General features: G+C 35.6%; 4 protein-coding genes and 1 long non-coding RNA gene across 6 annotated transcripts; 4 read left to right on the forward strand and 1 right to left on the reverse strand.

Annotated features, from left to right (window-relative positions):
• The first annotated feature begins 509 nt into the window (after nt 1-509).
• Nucleotides 510-1,707, forward strand: smim15 (small integral membrane protein 15). The gene is made up of 2 exons (XM_026269261.1): nt 510-655; nt 1,090-1,707. Exon 2 carries the CDS (start codon nt 1,125-1,127, stop codon nt 1,347-1,349), a length of 225 nt encoding a protein of 74 aa, XP_026125046.1. The 5' UTR covers nt 510-655; nt 1,090-1,124; the 3' UTR covers nt 1,350-1,707.
• Nucleotides 1,708-2,148: 441 nt separating this feature from the next.
• Nucleotides 2,149-4,357, reverse strand: ndufaf2 (NADH:ubiquinone oxidoreductase complex assembly factor 2). Its single transcript, XM_026269260.1, has 4 exons — nt 4,127-4,357; nt 3,741-3,830; nt 3,439-3,479; nt 2,149-3,221 (listed from the first exon to the last, which is right to left on the reverse strand). Exons 1-4 carry the CDS (start codon nt 4,239-4,241, stop codon nt 2,976-2,978), a joined length of 492 nt encoding a protein of 163 aa, XP_026125045.1. The 5' UTR covers nt 4,242-4,357; the 3' UTR covers nt 2,149-2,975.
• Nucleotides 4,358-4,395: 38 nt separating this feature from the next.
• LOC113107080 (uncharacterized) lies at nt 4,396-6,153 on the forward strand. The gene is made up of 4 exons (XR_003292617.1): nt 4,396-4,731; nt 5,075-5,158; nt 5,289-5,624; nt 6,000-6,153. It is a non-coding gene; the product is annotated as an uncharacterized LOC113107080 (long non-coding RNA).
• A 51-nt stretch (nt 6,154-6,204) lies between these two features.
• LOC113107922 (DNA excision repair protein ERCC-8) lies at nt 6,205-9,494 on the forward strand. The gene is given in 7 exon segments (XM_074559926.1): nt 6,205-6,241; nt 7,456-7,571; nt 7,674-7,765; nt 8,389-8,426; nt 8,429-8,491; nt 8,952-9,076; nt 9,357-9,494. Coding segments are annotated over 7 exon segments (555 nt in total). The 3' UTR covers nt 9,441-9,494.
• A 1,495-nt stretch (nt 9,495-10,989) lies between these two features.
• elovl7a (ELOVL fatty acid elongase 7a) lies at nt 10,990-18,866 on the forward strand. Of its 2 annotated transcripts, none has more exons than XM_026269259.1 (8): nt 10,990-11,132; nt 14,492-14,574; nt 15,235-15,425; nt 16,300-16,380; nt 16,639-16,695; nt 17,173-17,278; nt 17,366-17,502; nt 17,603-18,866. In XM_026269259.1, exons 2-8 carry the CDS (start codon nt 14,511-14,513, stop codon nt 17,828-17,830), a joined length of 864 nt encoding a protein of 287 aa, XP_026125044.1. In that variant the 5' UTR covers nt 10,990-11,132; nt 14,492-14,510; the 3' UTR covers nt 17,831-18,866. The 2 variants fall into 2 exon arrangements, with proteins under 2 accessions (XP_026125044.1, XP_026125043.1); XM_026269258.1 differs by having other exon boundaries at nt 10,994-11,172.
• The last annotated feature ends 2,888 nt before the right edge of the window (nt 18,867-21,754 follow it).

Raw genomic sequence — 21,754 nt, forward strand, 5'->3', positions numbered from 1 at the left:
TTTTTAGGATTGTTCTTTGTAAGAATACATCCATGTTTCATTTCCCTGTTTTTGCGATGAATAATAAAAAAAAGTAAAATAAAATAAAAATTTAAAAAGATTTAAAATAAATTTAATAATAAAATTTTTACTTAATTCAAAACACATTATGAAATACATTTTACAAAGTATTTAAATCTGGAACTGGTCAAATCAAATATATATCAAACAACACCAAACAAACAAAAATGAAAATACAAAATAAAAACCAAGAAAAAGGTACTGCTTCACTTCATTATCATATTCATAATTACATAAAATTCTAATGATAAAATTATATATAATTCACATTGCATGCTCTACAGTATATTTCCAAGAAAACATGAAAACAGAAGTTAAAAACGGGAAAAAAAACAATGGTAAAATGAAAATGCTAATCTACATAGACTTGAAGATTGTTTTTTTTTTAAGTTTAATAATTAATCAAATTTAATAGTTACTACTTTTTAACTGTTTAATTTTAAATCATTTGTAGTTTCCGTTCTGACGCTGCGATGCGATGGCACACGTCAAGGGTTTCACTTCCGTTTTTATGGTTTTTATTGCCATTAGGCGTTTCTGGCGACAGTCAGTTACAGACTCATAACTGCTCGGAAAATATTGAACGGTTTATCTGGTAGGTGCTCGTCTTTGTATAAACGGATTACATTAAACAACATACTCTGTATAATTTTATGTACACAAAGTTACTATCGTGTAATTTTCATTCATAATGGTGGTGTAGAACAGTTGCTAGAAAGCTATGTTGCTAGCTTTTAGCTGTCAATGATGTCTAACGCTACCGAACTCCGTTAGAGAACTGTAACTGCTTTAACTGTTTTATCAAATCATTTTAAACATGAATAGGTATATATTTCTTTACTAGATAAAACAAAACTATGTTTGCATGCTAAATTAGCTAGCTGATAATATGATCAGTCAATAAAGGCATACAAGGCTATTACAGCGAGCCATATTGTCTAAAATGTAAATTTTAGAATAAGACTTTTTACACGTTGCATGAGATCCTGCATCTAATGATGTGATTTTACAACTGTTCTGTCTTCTCAGGATCTGCTGCTGAAGACAGAGTCAGTGCAAGGACGATGATTGACATCAAAGCATGGGCAGAATATGTGGTGGAGTGGGCAGCCAAAGACCCCTATGGCTTCCTCACCACTGTTATCCTGGCTTTGACCCCTCTGTTTATCGCCAGCGCCCTGTTATCATGGAAACTCGCCAAGATGATCGAGGCCAAGGACCGTGAGCAGAAGAAGAAACAAAAACGTCAAGAGAACATTGCCAAAGCTAAGAGGGCCAAGAAGGATTGAGCTTGGCATGGAGAGGGTTCAATGTAACAGTCCGGTCCCCGATATATGGCTCTTCTCTTAACCCAGGACAGTTCTTATGGGACTTGGAGCAAGACTGGGCTTGAAAGAGGCCTTAGTAAACCCTTAGAGGGAACATATAATGGGGAGTTGATTGATCTAAGTGGCAGGACTGCAGTACTTTTCCAGGATATTATCAATACAGTGGAAAATGCACTGCATTGTTGTGCTATACACCACTATGCAGTACTCTGCATTCCATTTTTTACTGGGTTGATTGTTTTTTTCAAACCGAATCCACAAAACACTTAACTATGCTTTTTTATTAATAAAAAATCTCAGCATTAATTTAGGCTCAAAACTGTCTAATGTCTGTCTGATTACTGTAGTATTCTTGAATCTTAACCACATTATTTTTCCATGCATAAATTCTTGTGATTGTTAGACCTTTGATTAATTCATTCATTTTGATTCATTCACTTTAAAATTAAATAACTAGAAGAATAACAAAGTGCAGTAAATGTAAAATGCCTGTGTTTATGATTATGATAAATTCTGTTATCATATAAATAATAAATACCAGTTTGCAACATAACAGGCTGTTTTTGTTTAAGTAAATTGACTGGAAACCCTTGTGGATAAACATATTTTGATAAGTGCAGCTTCAACTTTTATTTATACATTTTCTAAGTAAATTTCAAAAGGAAACAGACAGAAATAATTCTACATTAGTCTCTACTGATATTAATAATTTTCTGTATGGCGAGACAGCACATCTGAATGCATAAAATGTGCTACAACATTTGGTTTTGAAACAATGCAGAACACTTTTATTAGCAGCATATCTTTTTTTCTTTACATCATTTTACAAGGATTTAAAGGAGTTTGTTTCTTCATCAGAACAGATTTGGAGAAATTTTGCATTACATCACATTAATATTCAGTTGATCCTACACAGTGATAGGTTCTGTGAGAATTAGAGGAAAAACTTCAAATAATGCACATTATTGACATGACTCCAGACCATCAATTCATATCTTGTGAAGTTAAAAGCTGCATGTTTGCAAAATAACATCTATTATTTTAACACTTAAGTTTTTACTTTAAAGTCTAGAATCAATAAAATGCTTCCTTCAGTGAAAAAGGCAATCCCCCGTCATCATCTCACATCTGCTTTGGCTTCTGATTTAGACAAGCAGAAGGCAATATTATGGATAGAGGACTAGTAATTTACCTGGAAGCAATGGTTTGAAGTGAAAAACATTTTAATGCAGAGCTTTTCAATTCACAAAAGCTTTGCGATGTTACATTGTCATGTTTTCATCAGCTGTTTGGAATCCAAATTCTCTAAATCTGTTTGGATGAAGAAACTTGCCTACATCTTGGATAGTCTGAGGGTGTGTACATTTTCAGAAATCTCTGGGGAAAATATTCCTTTAAACTTAAAAAAAAAACAAAAAAAAATAGCAAGCCAACCAGTCATTACATGCAGTGGTTATCAATTGTCTCAAGAGAACCAGTACTGAATATATATCAAGAAGTGCTGAGGTGCATTGAAAATCAGCAAAACTACTATTTCACTTAAACTGCAAATTTACTTGAAGACGGCAAAGGAGGTTTCAAATAAACCTATTTTTTGCTTCCTGGAGGCGTCCAGGACCCAGGCTGGAATGTGTTTGCAGTGCTTACGGGTTCCTCACTGAATTCAGTCTGTCCAAACTGTGTGGCAGAAGCATGACCTTTGACCTGAGTCTGAACAGGTTGGGCCACCAAACCTTCCTCATACTCTTTTGCCTGCAGGGTTTTATCCTTCTCCTCTGCCTCTATAGCTCTGACTTTGATCTGCTCCCTGTAACGTTCGTTCTGTAGCAACTCCTATAGAGGGCAACAGAGAAGTGTTAATGCGACACTTTTCCAAAAATATGTTCATTACAACATTACTAGCTATAGAATTGTTATTTTAAAATGTTACAAAAAAAAAAAAAAAAAATTAACAACCTTTCTTGTCTTAATTTTTTTTGTTCCATTTATATTTTTAGACATTATATAATGATTTGATAGGCACTCTCAATTTAATCAGACACAAAAATACCTCTATTGTAGGTGGCTGCTTCCGCCTGCCCCTGATCCAAGCTACGGGAAAAACAACAGACAAGAGATAAATGATGTTCAGCAAGGAACTAAGCTAATAATATTTGATAACAATACGTATGAATACATTTACATTTTAAAGTTTAATACAAAATGATAAAACGTCTAATAATGGGCTTACATCTTCTTTACTAGGATCAGTTTTTAAATATGCAAACAGTCCATTTTAGCTTAGACAGTTAATACAGAAACAATCATTATTGTAAAAATATTGTATTTTTTCATTAATGTAGTCTCTATTACCATCCCATTCAGAAGGAATGCTTCCTTCCATGTACTCAAATTCATTTGGATTGGCTGCTTCTACTTGGCGTCTGGTCCGGATGACCCGTCCTGACGTAGACAATGCATTAGGTTAATTTAAAAGTATCAAATAAAACAACAAAAAGATAAGTTATCTATAACCACTGGCCAGAACATTAGCTTGACTGGAAGATGACTGGAAAGTATATATTGCACAGAATGGCTACCATTAAAAATATTTACTTTTATTTGAAGTTATTTTAAGCATTTAGATGATACATTTTCTTTATATGGATAATTCACAATATTAACAACAATTTAAACTTGTGTGACAGTGGTTTAAAAAGAGATCAAGATTACTCGTCAAAGTCCTAAGCGTGACCTACCAGTCCAAGACTTCTGCTCGGGTATATAGTAGTATTTATTTCCTAAATGATCCGTGCCGACATGCTCTCTTGCCACTCCGAATGTTCTTCGCAGCAGAGATGTAATACGGCTCATCACTATAAGTTAAATATCTGTTTATATAGTCTCTCCTAGTGTACGTACATACACACTTACTTTGAGTCGTAGGTTACACAATTACCTAGCATTAATGCTTTCATCTGATTGGTTCTTACTTCCGGTCTGACCAATCAGAGTTCGCGTTGTAAACACGTCACAACATGGCTGCCTCTTATCCAAGAAAATGCACAACAATCATATTTAAAAAGCTGAAATATGTCATATACATTTTTTGCATCGTGCAGAATAAATTTGTTTAGTTTAAAAACGCGGTGTTATTAAAAAAATAGTGGGCCACTCAAAAGCTTGGGTAAAAGACTCTAAACAGACATCTGTTATGGTTATTTCACTCTGAAAAGAGCACAGTCATACCGTACACACATAAACATACAAGCTTAAATGTCTCTACAACAATGCTTAGTTTTCTTTATGCCAGGCAATCAGGGCATGACGACCCAGTTCGTGTGAGACGTGCACTCTTTATAAGGTAAGGCTGTATTTCCCTGTATTTGTCTTTAATTATCTATAATCTCTAATATTCAAATCACTTTTTGAAATAAGTAAAAAAAAAAAAAATCTATTTTTTTTTTAGATGCAGCTGTACATATACAGTCAAAAGGATAAACAAAACAAACAAGTGCATTAAAACACATTTCACTATTTGTTTTTTTTTTTGGGTGTTGTTTAATGATGTTAACATTCTAGTATAATTGTTTTGTTTTTCACGTTTACTGGAATAACTAATGCATAGATGAGAAGGTTGGACTAGTACACTGCTTTATTTACTTAAGACACTGGGAAAGTGGCATAACCCAACCTCCCATCTTTAGGGTGCTGAGTCTGTAGTTGAACCACAACAGAGATGTTGATCGTATTCATGGCACCCTGGACATTGAGGTTACTGATGGAAGATAGTAAGTGTACTATACCCATAGAATTCACATTTACATTTATTTGCAAGCAGCACACAATTATTTTCTTGTGATGACCCCATATAACAAGAAGACCTTAAATACAGCAGATTTGTCCTGGTTTGTATTCCAGTATGTTGTCAGGCGGATCTGATGACGTAATTGCGATCTATGACTTGGAAAACAACAGCAAGAAGCCTCGATACACTTGCAAAGCAATCTGCACAGTGGGCAGGACAGTATGACACCATTCTTGTTCAGTGATCCAGTGACCACCAGATGGCACTATAATATTTTCTGATTTTAATGTATGTTTGTTTGTTTGTAGTATGTATGTTATGTGTGGCTTTCACATCTCTGTGAAGGTCCAGGCATGTGCATAAATTCAGTGTTGAAACATGACACTGGTATGTGTGTATCCAGTTCATTCGACAAAACCATGAAAGTCTGGAACACAGAAACTCTAAAGGTGTGTCTATGTGTGTCCATCATTTTTTTTTTTTTTTTTTTCTTTCCTTATATTTATAACAATATTTAGTATGTGTGTATATCCACATATTGCTATTTTCACTTCTGGTTAGTTGCTAACTGGATTTCATTGGCTCTTTCCTTGCACAATAAAAGCAATGTTGAATCTAATCTAATCTATAAAAATACACGACCACCTGCTTTTACACAGTCCACAAAGTCCCCACAGTTTTTTTCATAAATGTGATTTAGCAAATTACCCAACAACTGAAAGCAGTATGCTATTGTGGAACCACCTATCTGCTCAAACAGTGGCTCTTCTGTGGTGTCAAATGTCCCTTTTATGTTGGCCCTTCTGGTATTTGCATTGTAACAGACACACAGGAATGGTGCTCAAGCAACATTCAAGGCCTTCGGCTCCCTTAAGCACATCTAACATGAGTGTAAATATATGTGTATTTCCCTTTCAAAATATTATTTAATCACATTAAGTATTACTGCATATGATTGATTATTTATTTATTCGTTTATTTCAGCCAGCTGAGTAGTTCCAGTTTGATGGTAATGTTTACTGCCATCACATGTCTCCTATAGACAGGAAGCACAGTCTTGTAGCAGGTGTGTTGTCTGACTAAACCAAACCTTCTGCATTTGGCTGTTCTTTTGCACTTCTGAGCACTCATTACTCTTTGATTTGATTCAGTTAAAAATGTAGAATCCTTAGAGTTGTAGAGTAGTATATTCAAAGCCTCTACATCTTTAGGTGTCCTTCCAAAAAAAAAAAAAAAGTTTATTCCTAAAATCTATGTTTTAGATAGATGCTCATATCTGCTGTAGAATATTTTTTTAGATAAAGTGGAAGTATTTGAGGGATCTTTAGCATCATTATCATCCAATGGGGAGACTGTGAAACATTTTCTGCTTTAGATATGAGAAGTGAGGAATCCAGGCACTTATCTACTAATCAAGAAGGACAGGTTATGAACGCCTCCGTGTCCCATTGTCTGTCTTTTCTTTTATCTCTTTCTTTTTCTTTTTTTTTCACCACTGAGTTTCAATTAACTCATAATTGTCTCCCCACTTCTATTTTAAAAAAAACAAACAAACAATCTTGTTTTAAGAATACTTTTTCTTAATAATCTTCCATAGTAAAATAAGAAGTGACATGATTATATGCTGAATAGCCAAATGCAATCTTCTCTATAATGTAATTTTGATCACAAGTTAGGATCTGCCCTGATACATATTTTTGTACATATGATCAGTCTTTTTGTCTTCGCTGAATTATTCATATAATTAACATTTCGTCAAGTGAGACATCAAGGCCTTTAAAGAATTTCACACCTGTTTCCAACTTCATGCATGTCAAACATTATTCATTTTGGGTGTTCTGAGTTCTCATGTGTTTGAGGCATGGTTCACATCAAAATTTTGGATAAATTTGACCTGACAGCTCTGACTAACACCTCCAACTGGAAACCATTTAAATATAAATGTGATTAAGCATTATTAAGTAAACTGTATTTGTATGTTTATGGTGACTTAGTTAAAAATCCGGTCAGTTTTTACATTCATACTTTTTTCTTGCAACTGCATAATCAGAAACATTTTTAAGATTATATTCAGCGATTTCCCAAAAGTTTATAATTTGCATTCCAGTATATAAATCTTTTAAAAGAACTAAATATTGTGCAATTACTTGCCACAAACACATCTTGGGATGTTCAGTGTGTGTTGCCCTTAACACTGGGTTCAAAGCTCCTACAATAACAGTGTGTCTGAGCTGTTGTGTTCTTCTTCTCACTCAACTCTATTGTGCTTTGTGTTGGCAGTTGGTACCAAAGACCCCAAAGTGCAGCTTTGTGATCTGAAGTCTGGGTCGCGCATCCACATCCTTCAGTGTGAGTTATGTAAGTGGTTTCTAAATGGAGACAGCCCTGGTGAAGGGGTATTGTACTCTTTGAAAAGCCAAAGGCTCAAATATTTTGAACAGTCATCAGATCCTGACCATATTAGCAGCAGTTTTCTCAGACTTTTCTGTTTATCTCAGATACTGCAATGCAAGATTTACATTACTATTCAGGTCAGGTCACTCTCAGTGAGATGGTCTCCATGACACGAGCACATCCTGGCCACGGTCAGGTAAGCACTTCCACACCTGCAAAGATATCAATCCACTCACCTTTCATTTGCTGCTTTAACAATAAACAGCCACAACCTGTGCTATATGATACTGTTGTTTTTAGACTATTGAGGATTATTTATGGTAAAAAAAAATTCTATAATCACTCACATGCAGTATTTATGCATAATGTTATCAGTCTTATCAAAAGATTCTGCCCTCAACTGAAGTTTGCTTAGTGTAAGTGAATGAGAGCGAGATAATTAGCAATTGGGGACTTTTGAAACGGTCCTTCCTGCCTGGACAATTAACAAAACAGCTATGTGTCAGCCTTCTGCAAGATTTTTTGCGTAATCTATTTTACACTTTATGTGAACTAAGCACGTAAAGTTCTAGGAAGAAACTGATTGTAGGAAGACTTTCAGGAATTTTGGCATCTGTTTTGTTTGGCATCTAATACCCAAAGGAGATTGCTGATGATTGCCTAATTTAGGTGGGCATAAGAATGATTATGTTAGTATTACATAAACAGATGGATCAAACTTGTTTAGAGGCCAGCTCTGAATCTGACCTCATCATCTGTAGGAGATTTATTTATCTTGCATTATTGCTAGTAACTCTTGTGCAATGGATTTCCCATCAGCACTGACAGTAGGGTTCGTGTCTGGGATGTGAGAAGAGCCTCGGGAGTCTTTTTACTTTGGACCAGCGCAATGGAGACAAATCCAAGGCCTCGTCTGAAGCAGGTGAATATAACAAAAAAGTGTGAAACAGCTGAAAATATATTATATTCTAGGTTCTTCAAAGTAGCCACCTTTTTAGCACTTGTTGGTCCTTTTGCCTTCTATCTGCGGTCCAGCTCACCCCTAAACCATCTCGATTGGGTTCAGGTCCGGTGACTGTGGAGGCCAGGTCATCTGGTGCAGCACCCCATCACTATCCTTCTTGGTCAAATAGCCCTTGATGCCTTCAGTGTGACTCTACAATTTTCATAGTCATGAAAATAAAGAAAACTCTTTGAATGAAAAGGTGTGTCCAAACCTTTGGTCTGTACTGTATGTGTGTTTAAATATATAAACACACAGTACACACACATGTTATGTTAATACAAACTTTTATTTTGGGTGCAATTACTCACGATTAATCAATTTGGCAGCCCTAAAATAAAATGTATAAAATATTTAATATATGTTACTTTTCTTCCAGTGAACACAGCACACAATGGGCGAGTGAATGGATTGTGCTCCACAGCTGACGGACTTCATCTCCTCACTGCTGGGACAGATGATCGCATGCGCCTATGGAAAAGTGCCACAGGGGAAAACACATTAGTGAGTAGCAGTTAGGGCTGTTTGAAGACTTTCTTCAAGACTAAGAGTTTCTTCAAGAGGTATCTCTGTAAGCGTATCAAGAATTATATTTTGAGCCTATTTTCATGCAGAAAAAGGAATGTTTTCTCATGAGTGTTATTGACCTTCTGTGAGTCAAAAATGTTTATTCCAAATGCTACTGAGACCGAATGCTGCCAGACATGAAAACAAGATACAATCATCTGAAGACACTCCCATGTTTTCCTAAACACTTCCTTTATTAATTATTTCTCATTAACAGGTGAACTATGGGAAAGCTTCAAATTTACCATATCGAGGGGTTGCAGTCAGGAGTTTGTGTTTGTGCCGTGTGGCAGATCAGTAGGAGAACTGATCACTATGTTGAGAGGACATTATAATAACGTCGACTGCTGTGAGTTCCACCCTGACTATCATAATGTTGTAATGTTGATCCTGATGACTTCTGAGGTTGATTGAATTAATGGTGCACCTTAATGAAAAATACAATACGCTGTGGACCATCTTGTTTATATCTTTACAGATCTGCAGGTTTGGGGTAGGTGGGGCAGAAAGAGAATCCAAATTTGGGCTCACTTAAACACATTTTGCAACCTTGCTTATGTCTCTTAGCCAAAAGATAAGATCAGAGGACCAGACAAAAACTATGCCTATTATGGTATGCATTCAGATGCAGTTGCTATCAGTCATGGTATGTGAGATGTGCATGTTACCTGGAGTCACATCTTGATGGCTTGTAGTTTATCATTCACTCCGTGTTTTGTGTTTAACATCCTGCTCTACCAGTTTTTCTGGCAAAAAAAAAAAATCTGGTAAATATTTTATAATCACATTGTATTACTGCATCACTGAAATACAGATATTATCTGTTAGCAATTACATGGCTTAGTGATATAAGTTTTATTTTTGGTCATGTATTTGGAAGAACATTAATAATTGCACAACAGTATCTTTTTTTTTTTATTTGTGTTATAAATTGTATATATTTTGTTTATTTTTTATAATTTATTAGTTTTTTGGTATTATTTTTATTTATTTATTTTGGGGGGTTATTGTGGTTTGGGAAATATTTGTAGACTTTTTAGGTTTAAAAAATATTAATTCTAAATGTTTTCACCAAGTGTCCCACAAAAAGATTTTTAGTTGTCATTCAAATAATTTTTTTTTAATAATAATTTGCAATAATAGCTGGAATTTATTAATCCATAACTGCATAACAGCTACAAGTTCATAAACTTATATATGCAACTGTATCATCATCTAAGCGATAATTAAACATCACTGAATGTTCAGGATGCATATTTTTACTGGGTGGAACACAAGTTGCTAACAATCCTGCTTTTGAAGATGCCTGGAGCAGTGATGAAGACTGACAGAACAAGAAACCCATCGCTCTGTTTTTTAAAATCCAGATAAACCACTATATACATTCCCTCAGAGATTAATGTGCTCTTACTGCATTCAGCTGATTATTGCATCAATGGATCCATATAAAGTCAATGTAAATAAAAAAGACCCATGGGTGTTGAGTACTTCCATTGGTTTGTCACTTACTGATTTGCCTCTGGATTTTAAGTTTTTACAATTTATTGAGCTTGTGTCACTTCTATGGGATTTGCTTTTTACCTATACACTGTATCATTTGTATAGTGGAATTTATGGTAATACAAATACCGTTTAAATAAAGGAACATTTTATTAATCAATATATTGTTACATCACTAAACTGTCGCAATTATTTGGCAAAACACTTTTGATCTCATACATTTCTTTTAAAATGGGAGTCATGCCACCAATGGCGTGCAAGTATTGCGAGTCCTGGTGCGACATGTGACCAATCAGAGGCCTCAGTCTCGGAATCAGGTCAACGTCTCCGCCCACCGCCCGCTCCTCTCAGTGAAATCAGAACTCTTCGTCAGAAAGAGTGACAGATGGAGGTCTTGTGTTCAAACCATTAGCTTTTAGTTTATGAACTACTTTAGCTGGCCGAGAGGCAGAAGACGAGCGTCCTGGTGAACGCAGAGCGGGAGGACCTCGAGGTGTGCGTGAAAACACATCTGAACTCATTATTTTGTTAGGGTAAGACAGGTGCACGCGCACCTGCATTCTTTTGTAAAGTCCTTATGTGATAAAATGTTGATTTCATGTAATGAGGAAATTATATCTCCACTTAACACTTGGTGTTAATTTAATTTTTAATATTTAATGTTTTTATATTTCAACGTATTTATTTGTAACAAACATTTTGACATTTTAATTTTAAATGTTTAAATGTTAAATCTTTTAGGTAATGCACACTTGTGTGCGCTCAAGGTTCAGAGAAAATGTTTTAATTATCTTTTTCTTAATAGTTATTACACAACTATTATTTAAATTTAGAGTCATTAAATAGTTCAATATATTATTTTGAATAGTGCATTATATATATATATATATATATATATATATATATATATATATATATATATATATATATATATATATATAAAATTTTTAATTTAAATTTATATATTGTTTACACATATGCACATATTTTAAGAGCCAGACTAAATTTCAGCTGAATCCAGCACTGGAATTGAACTTAGATATTTGCATGCCCATTATTACTTTTTGCTGGCATTATAAATCAGGTTGTTTATGATGTAGATCATTTTATTTATTTTCATTTGTATTTATTCATTGCTGAAAACTCACCAACAAGGAATTCTGGCTATGACTATGGAAAGACTCTAAGCCAACAGAGCATTTCCCGCACTCAAACATCATAAAACATCAGATATTATGTTTGGATTTGATTAGTATTAGGCTTTGCAGTTAAGCTGGTGGCACCCAGTGTTGAATTCACTTGTGTGGAGTAGTGTCCTCTCACACCTGCAACCTGTCCATCTCATGGCAACAGGCATGTTGAAGCTTGTATTAAAGACTATAGTATCTAGGCATGCCACTCTCTCCAGGTAATTGGACCTGTATGCCCTGAAACACATTATATTAGTTTCTCTGTAAACATTAAAGTGTATGTTGAATGGAGAAAATAAAAATCTTAGGTTGAAGCTTCTCTAGAACAATGACAAAATGAATGTTAGTTAAGTTTTTTTTATTTTTTTTTATTTTGGGTCCTCCAGCTTAAAGTAACCTGTTATTTAACAGATATTTATTTGGACTGTATGCATGGATACCATGGAAAATGGCATCCTATAAAACAGTTCAGTTTTATGAAACGCATTGTATGGAATACTCTTTTTGTTTACATAATGTGTTAGGTTTTTAATTAGCAATAATTGCTGGAAATTATATATGCTATAAATTGATGTACATTTACAGTCATGGCCAAAAGGTTTGGCAGTGACATATTTTGGGTTTTGTAAAGTTTACTGCTTCAGTATTTGTAGATCACTTTCCCCAAAGGTTTCTATGGTATACTGAAAAACAATAAGCTTAAGGTTTAGAAGGCTTTGAGAAAATTATTATTTTTTTTTTACAGTGTTGAACCTAGTTCTTCGTAACCTCTGCAGTTCTCTCTTGCATGCTGGATATTCGCTTCTGGGCCAAATCCTGAAAGATGGGGATCCATTCTTGCCTTATTAGTTCTCGGAGTTGATCACAGTTTGTGGGCTTCTGCTTATCTGCTTGCCTTTTGAGGACTGACCACAGGTTCTTTAGAAGATTGAAATCCAGCGAGTTGCCCGTCCACGGATCCAAAATTTCATTGTAAATGATCTTCGAGCCGCTTCTTTAATCATTATTGCCATGTGACATGGTGCTCAATCATGCTGGAAAAATGCACGGATCACCTCATGGATAGCTCTTGCAGGATGTTTTGATCCAATTCTTCATGGTAATGTTTTTGAGGAGAGAGCCCACTCCCTTGGTTGAAAAGCAACCTCACACATGGATGGTCTCAGGATGCTTCACTGTTGGCACAACACAGGACTCATGGTAGCATTCACCTTTTCTCTGCACAATCGATTTTCCAGATGTCACAAACAGTTGGAAGGAAACTTCAGAGAAAATAACTTTGCACCAGTCTTCTGCGTTCCAATCCTTGTACTTCCTGCAGAATTTCAGTCTGTCCTTGACATTTTTCTTGGAGAGAAGTGGGTTCTTTACTGCTCTTCTTGACACCAGGCTGTTGTCCAAAAGTCTTCACGGTGCGTTCAGATGTTCTCACCCCAGCCTGCTGCCATTCCTGAGCAAGCTCTGCACTGCTGGTGACATGATGCCGTAGCAGACTCCTCAGGATGAGACACTCTTGGCATTTGCTGGACACCCTGGGATGTCCTGAAGTCTTCTTCCCTGCAGTCGAACCTCTCTCCTTGAAGTTCTTGATGATCCTGTAAATTGTTCTGTCAGGTGCAATATTCTTTGTAGCAATTTCCTTGCACGTGAACCAATTATGATGACCCGCGATGATGGGTCAACGTGTTTCTTTGGAGGTAACCATTGTTAACAAGAACACAATGATTGGAAGCTCTACTTCCCTTCTTTTATAGCAATCAGTCTGCTCTTACAATCTAATTAGTATGATAGTGATTTCACCTGACTAGTACTCATTCACTCTTTCACATGTGCTACTGATATGATTAGTCAGTTAATGTTAGCCGGTCATTTTGTGTCAGAAAGAATCAAAAACATTGAAGTCATTTTTTGTCCAATGAAGCTTTTAATAATCATCTAAATGATCTAGAAACTATATGAATCAACACCTCAAGAGCTTAAAGCTGCGAAATTTGCTAAACACAAATTGTATGTCTGCCAAAATTTTTTTGCAGATCCAGGCCTTATTTGTCTCTAAGGAATAAAATTTGTTTTTGCACCCCTGATACACAGCCACAGACATGTATGTTCATTATAGAATAATGACATTTGAAATGCACTTTTCTGGTTATGGTATCATGTAGAGAACAACTAAGAATCTCCATTGTATGCATCTCTGAGTTCAGCTGTTTTTTGGTATATTACTGTACATTGTTCTCTGCCCTCTGCATGTCTTCATTATTCCACCACCATGGTTTTATGGGATGTCCTGTCTTGAACATACACTAACTGTTAAATGTTGTGTCCCAACACTCGCCCTCCTGTTCAGCTCTGAGTTTGCTGTAGAGGATGGAGGATGGCCCAACTGCTTTTTTACCACAATATAACATTTCACGTGCCTCCACACAAGAGTCTATCCTGCTTTATTTTAAAGCGTTTAGGTTCTACATCACAACATGTCACTTTCGTGAAGGGAATGGTACTGTTAAGGTGTAATTCAAGATTGTTCAATTATAAATTCAGTCCGAATGATGTGGCATTTAAGTTAAATGACTTAAATTTTGTTAGACTTGACTTATAGGATGAGTTTATTTGAAATCTCCTAAGTCATCCATCTCACGTACACTTGTGTTTGTGTCTTTAGGCTCTGACCATTGTCAGTGATGGCGTTCTGTGAGTTCACATCCACAGTTGCACAGCTGTATGACAAGTGGATGGAAGATGCAGGTAAGAAGGTTTCTGACATCAGAAAATCAAAACATTAATGTACAAACGCACACATTCAAACCTCATTAACTCCCATAGGATGCAGAAGTCAGGTTTTTTTTTAGGAATAGATTACTTTAAAAGCATTAAAGACAGTCCTACTGTCTGTGAGGTTGTTAACTGATGGTAATATGATTTTGTTAAAGCCATCAGGTTACATTATTACATCTTATTTTTAATATAATCCTGTTTAAAAGTGAAAAACTACATTACCCGTGAAATCTCCATCAATCAGAGAAATAACTTTTAGCACCCACCCACATAATTGAGTTTGCTCTTTATTAAACTGTTGAAGTATTTGTGAATATATATATAAACTTATTTTGCAATAAATGTAAAATATATTGCACTTATCGCTATTTAACTAAGACCACTTTGATAAAAATCCAAGATTGGATATTAAATACTTCCAGAACCAACACTGCTGAAGAAGTGGGCTGGGACTGTTACTCTCCAGTCCATGTTTGGTAACTTAGTCCACCCAACAATCAAATGGCTTACTTTGTGGATCTCAACTGAATCTCAAATGAATGCACAAACTAATGAAGTTACTATCGATGTTACAGTGCAGTGCATGGAGACATTTCATGGAGTGCAGATATTCTTATGATGTGATTTCAGACCCCAGGTCAGAAGACTGGCTGCTCATGTCCTCACCGCTGCCCCAAACACTTATTATTGCATTTTACATCTACTTTGTGATGTCACTGGGGCCAAGGTTAATGGAGAACCGGAAACCGTTTGATCTGAAGAGGTTCCTCGTCATCTATAATTTCAGCGTTGTGGCTTATTCTATTTACATGTGTTATGAGGTAAATCTGTTTCTGTTTGCTAGCGGGCAAACCTGTTGTTGGGTTTTGCTCTGGAATTTACATAGACACATTTTTATGAACGTGTTTTGTTAGATTCCTTTGAGTTGTGTTATCGTTTCATTGTTAGTTTAATGCAGGTCACACATTCAGTTAACGTGTAAATCACTTGTATGAATTTAGTCACATCACCGTCTGCTTCAGTTGACTATAAAATTAACATTTACTAATCCTTGTGTTTTTAACTGTATGGAAAAAAACAGGCATTCTGCAGAATACGAGCTTGTATGTCGTGAGGGTGGGTAAAGTCTTTAAACAGAGGTTTACACTACAAAATGTGTATATTCTAATCTATGTATGTGTATATAAAGTGCATTCACCTGCCAGTCTTACACATTTATTAGCATAATTGGTGTACATAATTAATGGACAGTAAACACCCTAATCTGTGTTCCTTTTAGTAAATAACAAACTTTTTAAGTAAAATGCGATTGACTCACCCTTTTTTTGCTCATTATCCCATTTGACTTGCAGTTTGTTGGTGCATGTAGTTAATGTGGAGAGTTCAGATGCAAAGTGCTTATCTAAAATAAGCATTTTTATCAGGCTCCTATGTTTAGGTTCAGTAAATGTATTCTATTGGCAACGTATAAGTCCTTTTCTATGCAATTAAAGTGAAATGACTAAACATAAATATATAGGAGCCTGATAAAAATGCTAATTTTTGAAGAAGAACATTTCAGACTGCACTTTTTGCATCTGAACTCAAAATGTAATAAATGTAAACAAGGGTTTTTTTCATTATCTGTTTTTTGGTAAATGCACCATTAAGTTCATTTCCAGATTAAATGACCAAAGATGAATTTCTTTTCTGCAGTTTGTGATGTCAGGCTGGGGAACCGGGTATTCATTCGGCTGTGAACTAGTAGACTACTCTCGATCGCCAAAAGGCATGAGGGTGAGAGCGGAAGAAATTTACCTGCTGTATGAGAAGCTTGTAACTATGCTCCAGGCTTAGGTGTTTTGCTTGGATGTGGTTGATTTCACTTGACTTAAATGATACACAGGACCATTCAGACTAAGCAATACGCTCACTGCTGAGTCATGCATTGTATCTGTATATCTGATGAATTTAGTGATTCATTCAAGTTTGGTATAATTTAAATAAAAGGTTTTGTTTGGCATTTGTGCTTGATCTACATTTTTGTGTATCCAGATGGTATGGACTTGTTGGCTCTATTTCTTCTCCAAGTTTATTGAGTTGATGGACACAGTAAGTAAAGTGTTTCATAGTAATTACCTTGGTTATGTTACATCTAAAATGCTACAGTTTGGCAGGACACAGCTGTCTGTCACACCTTTGACAAACTGTCAGTCAGCAATATTAGTTTTCTCTCAGGTTATGAAAAATGGACGAAAATAGTGTTACAGTGAGTTACAGACAAAACTCCTTTAAGTGGTTAGATGGAAAGATGGAAGAGAGCACTTTTAGTGTCTTTTGCCTGAGGTACTTGCTTTTCTGGTAGAGAAGTTACTAGTTACCACAGAAAATTATTTAGATTTTTTTATTTTGATCTGTCAGTAAGTAACAGAAATAGGGTTATTGGATTTTCACTGAAACTTCAAATTACAATACATCTCTTAAATGATTTTACACCCTATTTACACCTACAGTATTTAGTGCTGTGCTTGAGATCAGATTGTGCAAAACAGATGTTAACACAGGGTCTTCTCTGCCTCTTCTGGACAGGTTTTCTTTGTGCTGAGAAAAAAGCACAATCAGGTGACCTTCCTACATGTCTTCCATCATTCCATCATGCCTTTCACTTGGTGGTTTGGAGTCCGGTTTTCTCCAGGTAGGGATTTGTCTCTTTTTTTTACGATTGCATGAATACATATAATAGATGAATTTCCTATAGACGTCTGTTTGTTTGATGCTGCAGGTGGTTTGGGGACGTTTCACGCTCCTCTTAACTGCATCGTTCATGTCATCATGTATACATACTATGGATTGTCAGCTCTGGGTCCTAAATACCAGAAGTTTTTATGGTGGAAGAAGCATTTGACTTCAATACAGCTTGTAAGCATTACAACATTTTATGCTATGTCTTTTGTTCATTCCACCAGCCTAGACTGATTTGAGTTGGATTTTTATTTTTGCTTTTGCTCTCTTTTCTCAGATCCAGTTTGTCATCATAACCCTACATATTAGCCAGTACTTCTTCATGAAAGACTGTCCCTACTCATACCCCATATTCATCTACATCATTGCTCTGTATGGCATCATCTTCCTCCTCCTCTTCCTCCACTTCTGGTACCACGCATACACAAAAGGCAAAAGGCTTCCTAAAGTCCTGCAAAACACAACCATGCAACAGAACAACGACATACACCACAAGAAAGAATAACTGGTGCTGTGTGACTAACCAGTCAGCACTGACAATCTACCTAAAACCGCCTTTTCGCTACATTTTTATAAGACTGTTTATACGTAGACCATATCATTTATCTTGATGCCCTGGGAAAAAACATTATTGGACAGACTGTGTGTTGCAGTCTGGGCTGGATCTTGCCTTTTACCCTCAGCTGGGCATTTGAGTTGAACTCAGGCTGCTCCTGCTTCTACTCATTTTCCTCATTGTTTTTTTTTTTGCATACTGACGTGTTTCCCGATTCTATTTAATGAGATGCAAGTCAGTACCTCCAAGCTCCTCACTCATGGCATTCACATACTTTTTAATGCAGTTTTAGACACCATTTGTTGGGTGTTTATATATTTATGTTCCTGTTTATGGCAATATGAGTAAATACAATGAAAAAAGAAGTGTTGGCAACTTTTGCATATTAATGTGCCTTTTACCCTTCACATGTGACATTGTGTGAATGGTAGCAGTACTGCAGCTGTCCTTGAAGGAACCAATGCATTGATCTCATCTTGCATTATTGGTGAAGAATGACATGTATTTGGTTACCTTTTTTATTTTGTATATCATGTCATCATGAATGTCTTGGGATTTTTTTTGGGGCGATAGGTGCTTAAATTTTATACAAGGAAAAGTATTATGTTAATTAACTTTTAGATATTTATGCAAAAATTGCTGTATTCACTTAAGTTGGTGGGTTTTTTATTGTATTTTTTTTAACTGCATTTTCTAATGGACTGGCTATACTTTGAGGCATTTGACCCCGGCAGTGAGCTGTTTATCTTTATGTAAATAGTAGTCTGTTGTGTGTCTCCATTGAGGGCTGTGTTTGTTTTAAATATAGATGCAAGATTACCCACTTAGATCTAATTTTCTAGAATCTGTCTTCACCATGAGAACACAGCTCCCCTATGTGGAGGAAAATGTAGTAACAGTCAAGGGGCAAAAATTTATATCTGGGAAATATTTTGTATATTTTTTAAATAAACACACAATAAACCTAAATGAATTTGGTTGTGTATTGCAGTCGCATAGTTTCTTCTCTTTTTTGTAATTATGATATAAAACTCTAATTTTGGAAACCTTAAAGGAATAGTTCTCCCAAATGAAAATATGCTTCAAATGACTTAACCTCAGGCCTTCCAAAATGCAGTGAATGGGTGCCATCAGAATGAGAGTTCATACAGCTGATTAAAAACATCACAATAATCTACAAGTTCACATGACTCCAGGCCATCATTTAACATCTTGTTAAGCTGAAATCTGTGTTTTTTATAACAAAAAAACAACTACATTCATTATGAAGACTTTTTTTTACTTCAAGTCCACTATCCATAATATTGCTTTATATATATGCACTGTTTACAAGTGAAAACAAATATGATAAGACAATAAGGGATGGACTTTTTCTCTGAATGTCACTTATTATGAATAACGGCTGGTATTTTGGCCAGAAGTAATAGTTTAAAGTTAAACGCTTTAATGGTGGATTTGTTTATTACAGACACACAGCTCTTCAGTTTAGAAGCCTTTAATTGATTGACTGGACTAGTGGAGATTGTGATGGTTTTTATCAGCTGTTTGGACTCTCATTGGTGAGCAAGTGATGTAATGCTAAGTTTCTCCAAATATGTTCCAATGAAGAAACAATCTACGTCTTGGGTGGTTTGAGGCAGGGTCAGTTTTCAGGAAATGATCATTTTTGGGTGGAGCACTCCTTTAATTTTTGGGTATGGTTTTCATTTGTGAACCTGGAGCACAAAACCAGTCTTAAGTCACTGGGGTATATTTTTAGCAATAGCCAGAAAAACATTGTATGGGTCAAAGTTATCGATTTTTCTATAATGGCAAAATTCATTAAGATACATGTTCCATTATGATGCTTTGTAAATTTCCTACCATAAAAATATCAAAACTTAATTTTTGATAAGTAATATGCATTGCTAAGAATTCATTTGGACAACTTTAAAGCCGATTTTCTCAGTATTTTGATTTTTTTGCACCCTCAGATTCCAGATCTCGGCCAAATATTGTCCTCTCCTAATAAATACATCACTAGAAAGCTTATTTATTCAATTTGATCTACTAATCTCAGTTTCGAAGAATTGACACGTAAGACTGATTTTGTGGTCCAGGGTCACATTTAGTAAAAAAAGTATCTTTATAATGTCTGTCTTAAGATGGTGTAAAATCAAAAATTTTCCCCCCAACCTTGTAAATCTGCTTCCTTGAGCAATGGAAAATTTAAGCATGGTAAGTGATATTTTTAGAGAGTTTTTTCTAGTAGCACAAACACATTTGAGTGGCTGCCTCCCGCTCAAATAAAAAAGGATAACAGAATTCTCCTTAAAGCATTTTTCACTGGTGCTTCATGGGTAATTTTGGTGTAGCAGTTAAAAGTAGGTCATGGTTCTCAGAATGTGTGAACTAGCAGATCAGAAGAAATCTGGATTGCCATGAATAATGCTCACATTTGTTTGTTAGACCTGCCTTTTTCTTCTACACCTTTTCATTTTGAGGTGGGATCTCCTAATTTAACTAATTTGCAAAGTAAAACCCCTGTCAATGTCACCATAGAATTAATTAAATATTACTCAAACACTGCAGGGAAAATTAAATTCACTAATTAACATGCTAAATGCTGCACAGCCCCCTTCATCAAACTGTTATTTAAAAAAAAATTAGCTGCATTTAGATATTTTGTTCCATTTAATGGCACTGTAGAGACTCTACTATAGACTTCAATATCATTTACTTGAATTTAACAGTTTGGACATCATCATGTGGACTGAGTGACATGGATGTGCATTTAGTTAGACAAATAAAGACAAACCAGTTTTTATAGCCGCCAAGAATGTTGTTGACTGAAGGATTATGTCAAACAGATGTGGTAAATTTTTTACTGATGGTCATCCGACATTCTTTACAAGGACTGCACAGCTGCATGAACATTACTGAATCAGCAGATGCAGTTTTGGTATACAAAATTGTATTTAGGAAATGTTTGTGTACTATATTCTGTGCAAGGTGATGGGTGTTAATGTCACTTCTTGTAGTGGTAAACCCTCTGTTGTGCATATATAAACTAGTGATTTAGAGGTTGTTTGCACGGAGGGATTTTGAATGAGCTTCTCATTAAAATGCATACAGATGTACTTGCTCTTGGGGGATATTTCATGCCCTCTGAGCTTCTTTGGTATTCAAAGACTACAAATGTCTCAACTTTGCGTAAATGTCCCATCTGTATTTGATCCGTAAGATTGCCATTAGGTGTTTCTCAAGGAATAGGTCTCCATGATCTTCCCCAGAACTGTCCAAATCTGTGAAACACAAACAAGCCAGGTTGTCTATTAAAGTCAAATGAAGCTCCTTTCCAGGTGAGTGTTTTATTTTTATCTCTGTTTTTGATTGTAGTTTTGATTTAGTTTTTAGTTGAAATGTTAATCTAATAAGGGATATTGTAGTGGCTTAAAAGGAGTACATTTTATGTATTTGTTTGGTATTACATAGGCTATAAGTTAAAAACTCTGAACCCTCTGAATTTCGTGATGGGCACTTTGTAAGTACTGTTTCGTGAAGCTTCGAAACCTATATGTGAATCATTTTTTTCCGAGCAAGTGGTGGTTCGGCACGTGTATTAAACTGACCCAGTCAATCAATTTTTTGGCGATCTTTGTGAACTTATGAATGATTTGCAGCAAACCATAACAAGTGTCTATTGTCAGGTATTGGTAAGGGAGGAACTCAGGTGCAGACAGGGATTCTCAAACAAAGGGTTTATTACAAAAAGGGGAAAACAAAACCCACGAGGGGGGAAACACGGAGCAAGGTAAAGACTAAATAACTAAAACAGGACTGGACTGACAAGATAAACAAGGACTCTAAATACTAACTATGAACACTCACGGT

The sequence above is a fragment of the Carassius auratus genome, chromosome 8 (assembly GCF_003368295.1).
Source record: "Carassius auratus strain Wakin chromosome 8, ASM336829v1, whole genome shotgun sequence".
In the NCBI taxonomy this organism is placed as follows: Eukaryota; Metazoa; Chordata; class Actinopteri; order Cypriniformes; family Cyprinidae; genus Carassius; species Carassius auratus.

What these genes read in the sequence shown, in the direction of transcription:
- smim15 (XM_026269261.1), top strand. Translation starts at nt 1,125, where the DNA reads ATGATTGACATCAAAGCATGGGCAGAATATGTGGTGGAGTGGGCAGCC.
- ndufaf2 (XM_026269260.1), bottom strand. Translation starts at nt 4,241, where the DNA reads ATGAGCCGTATTACATCTCTGCTGCGAAGAACATTCGGAGTGGCAAGA. An exon ending in CATTCCTTCTGAATGGGATG is followed by an intron (nt 3,480 to 3,740) that starts GTAATAGAGACT and finishes TTTTTCCCGTAG; the next exon opens with CTTGGATCAGGGGCAGGCGG. An exon ending in AGCAGCCACCTACAATAGAG is followed by an intron (nt 3,222 to 3,438) that starts GTATTTTTGTGT and finishes TGCCCTCTATAG; the next exon opens with GAGTTGCTACAGAACGAACG.
- elovl7a (XM_026269259.1), top strand. Translation starts at nt 14,511, where the DNA reads ATGGCGTTCTGTGAGTTCACATCCACAGTTGCACAGCTGTATGACAAG. An exon ending in TTATTGAGTTGATGGACACA is followed by an intron (nt 16,696 to 17,172) that starts GTAAGTAAAGTG and finishes TCTTCTGGACAG; the next exon opens with GTTTTCTTTGTGCTGAGAAA. An exon ending in TGGAGTCCGGTTTTCTCCAG is followed by an intron (nt 17,279 to 17,365) that starts GTAGGGATTTGT and finishes TTGATGCTGCAG; the next exon opens with GTGGTTTGGGGACGTTTCAC.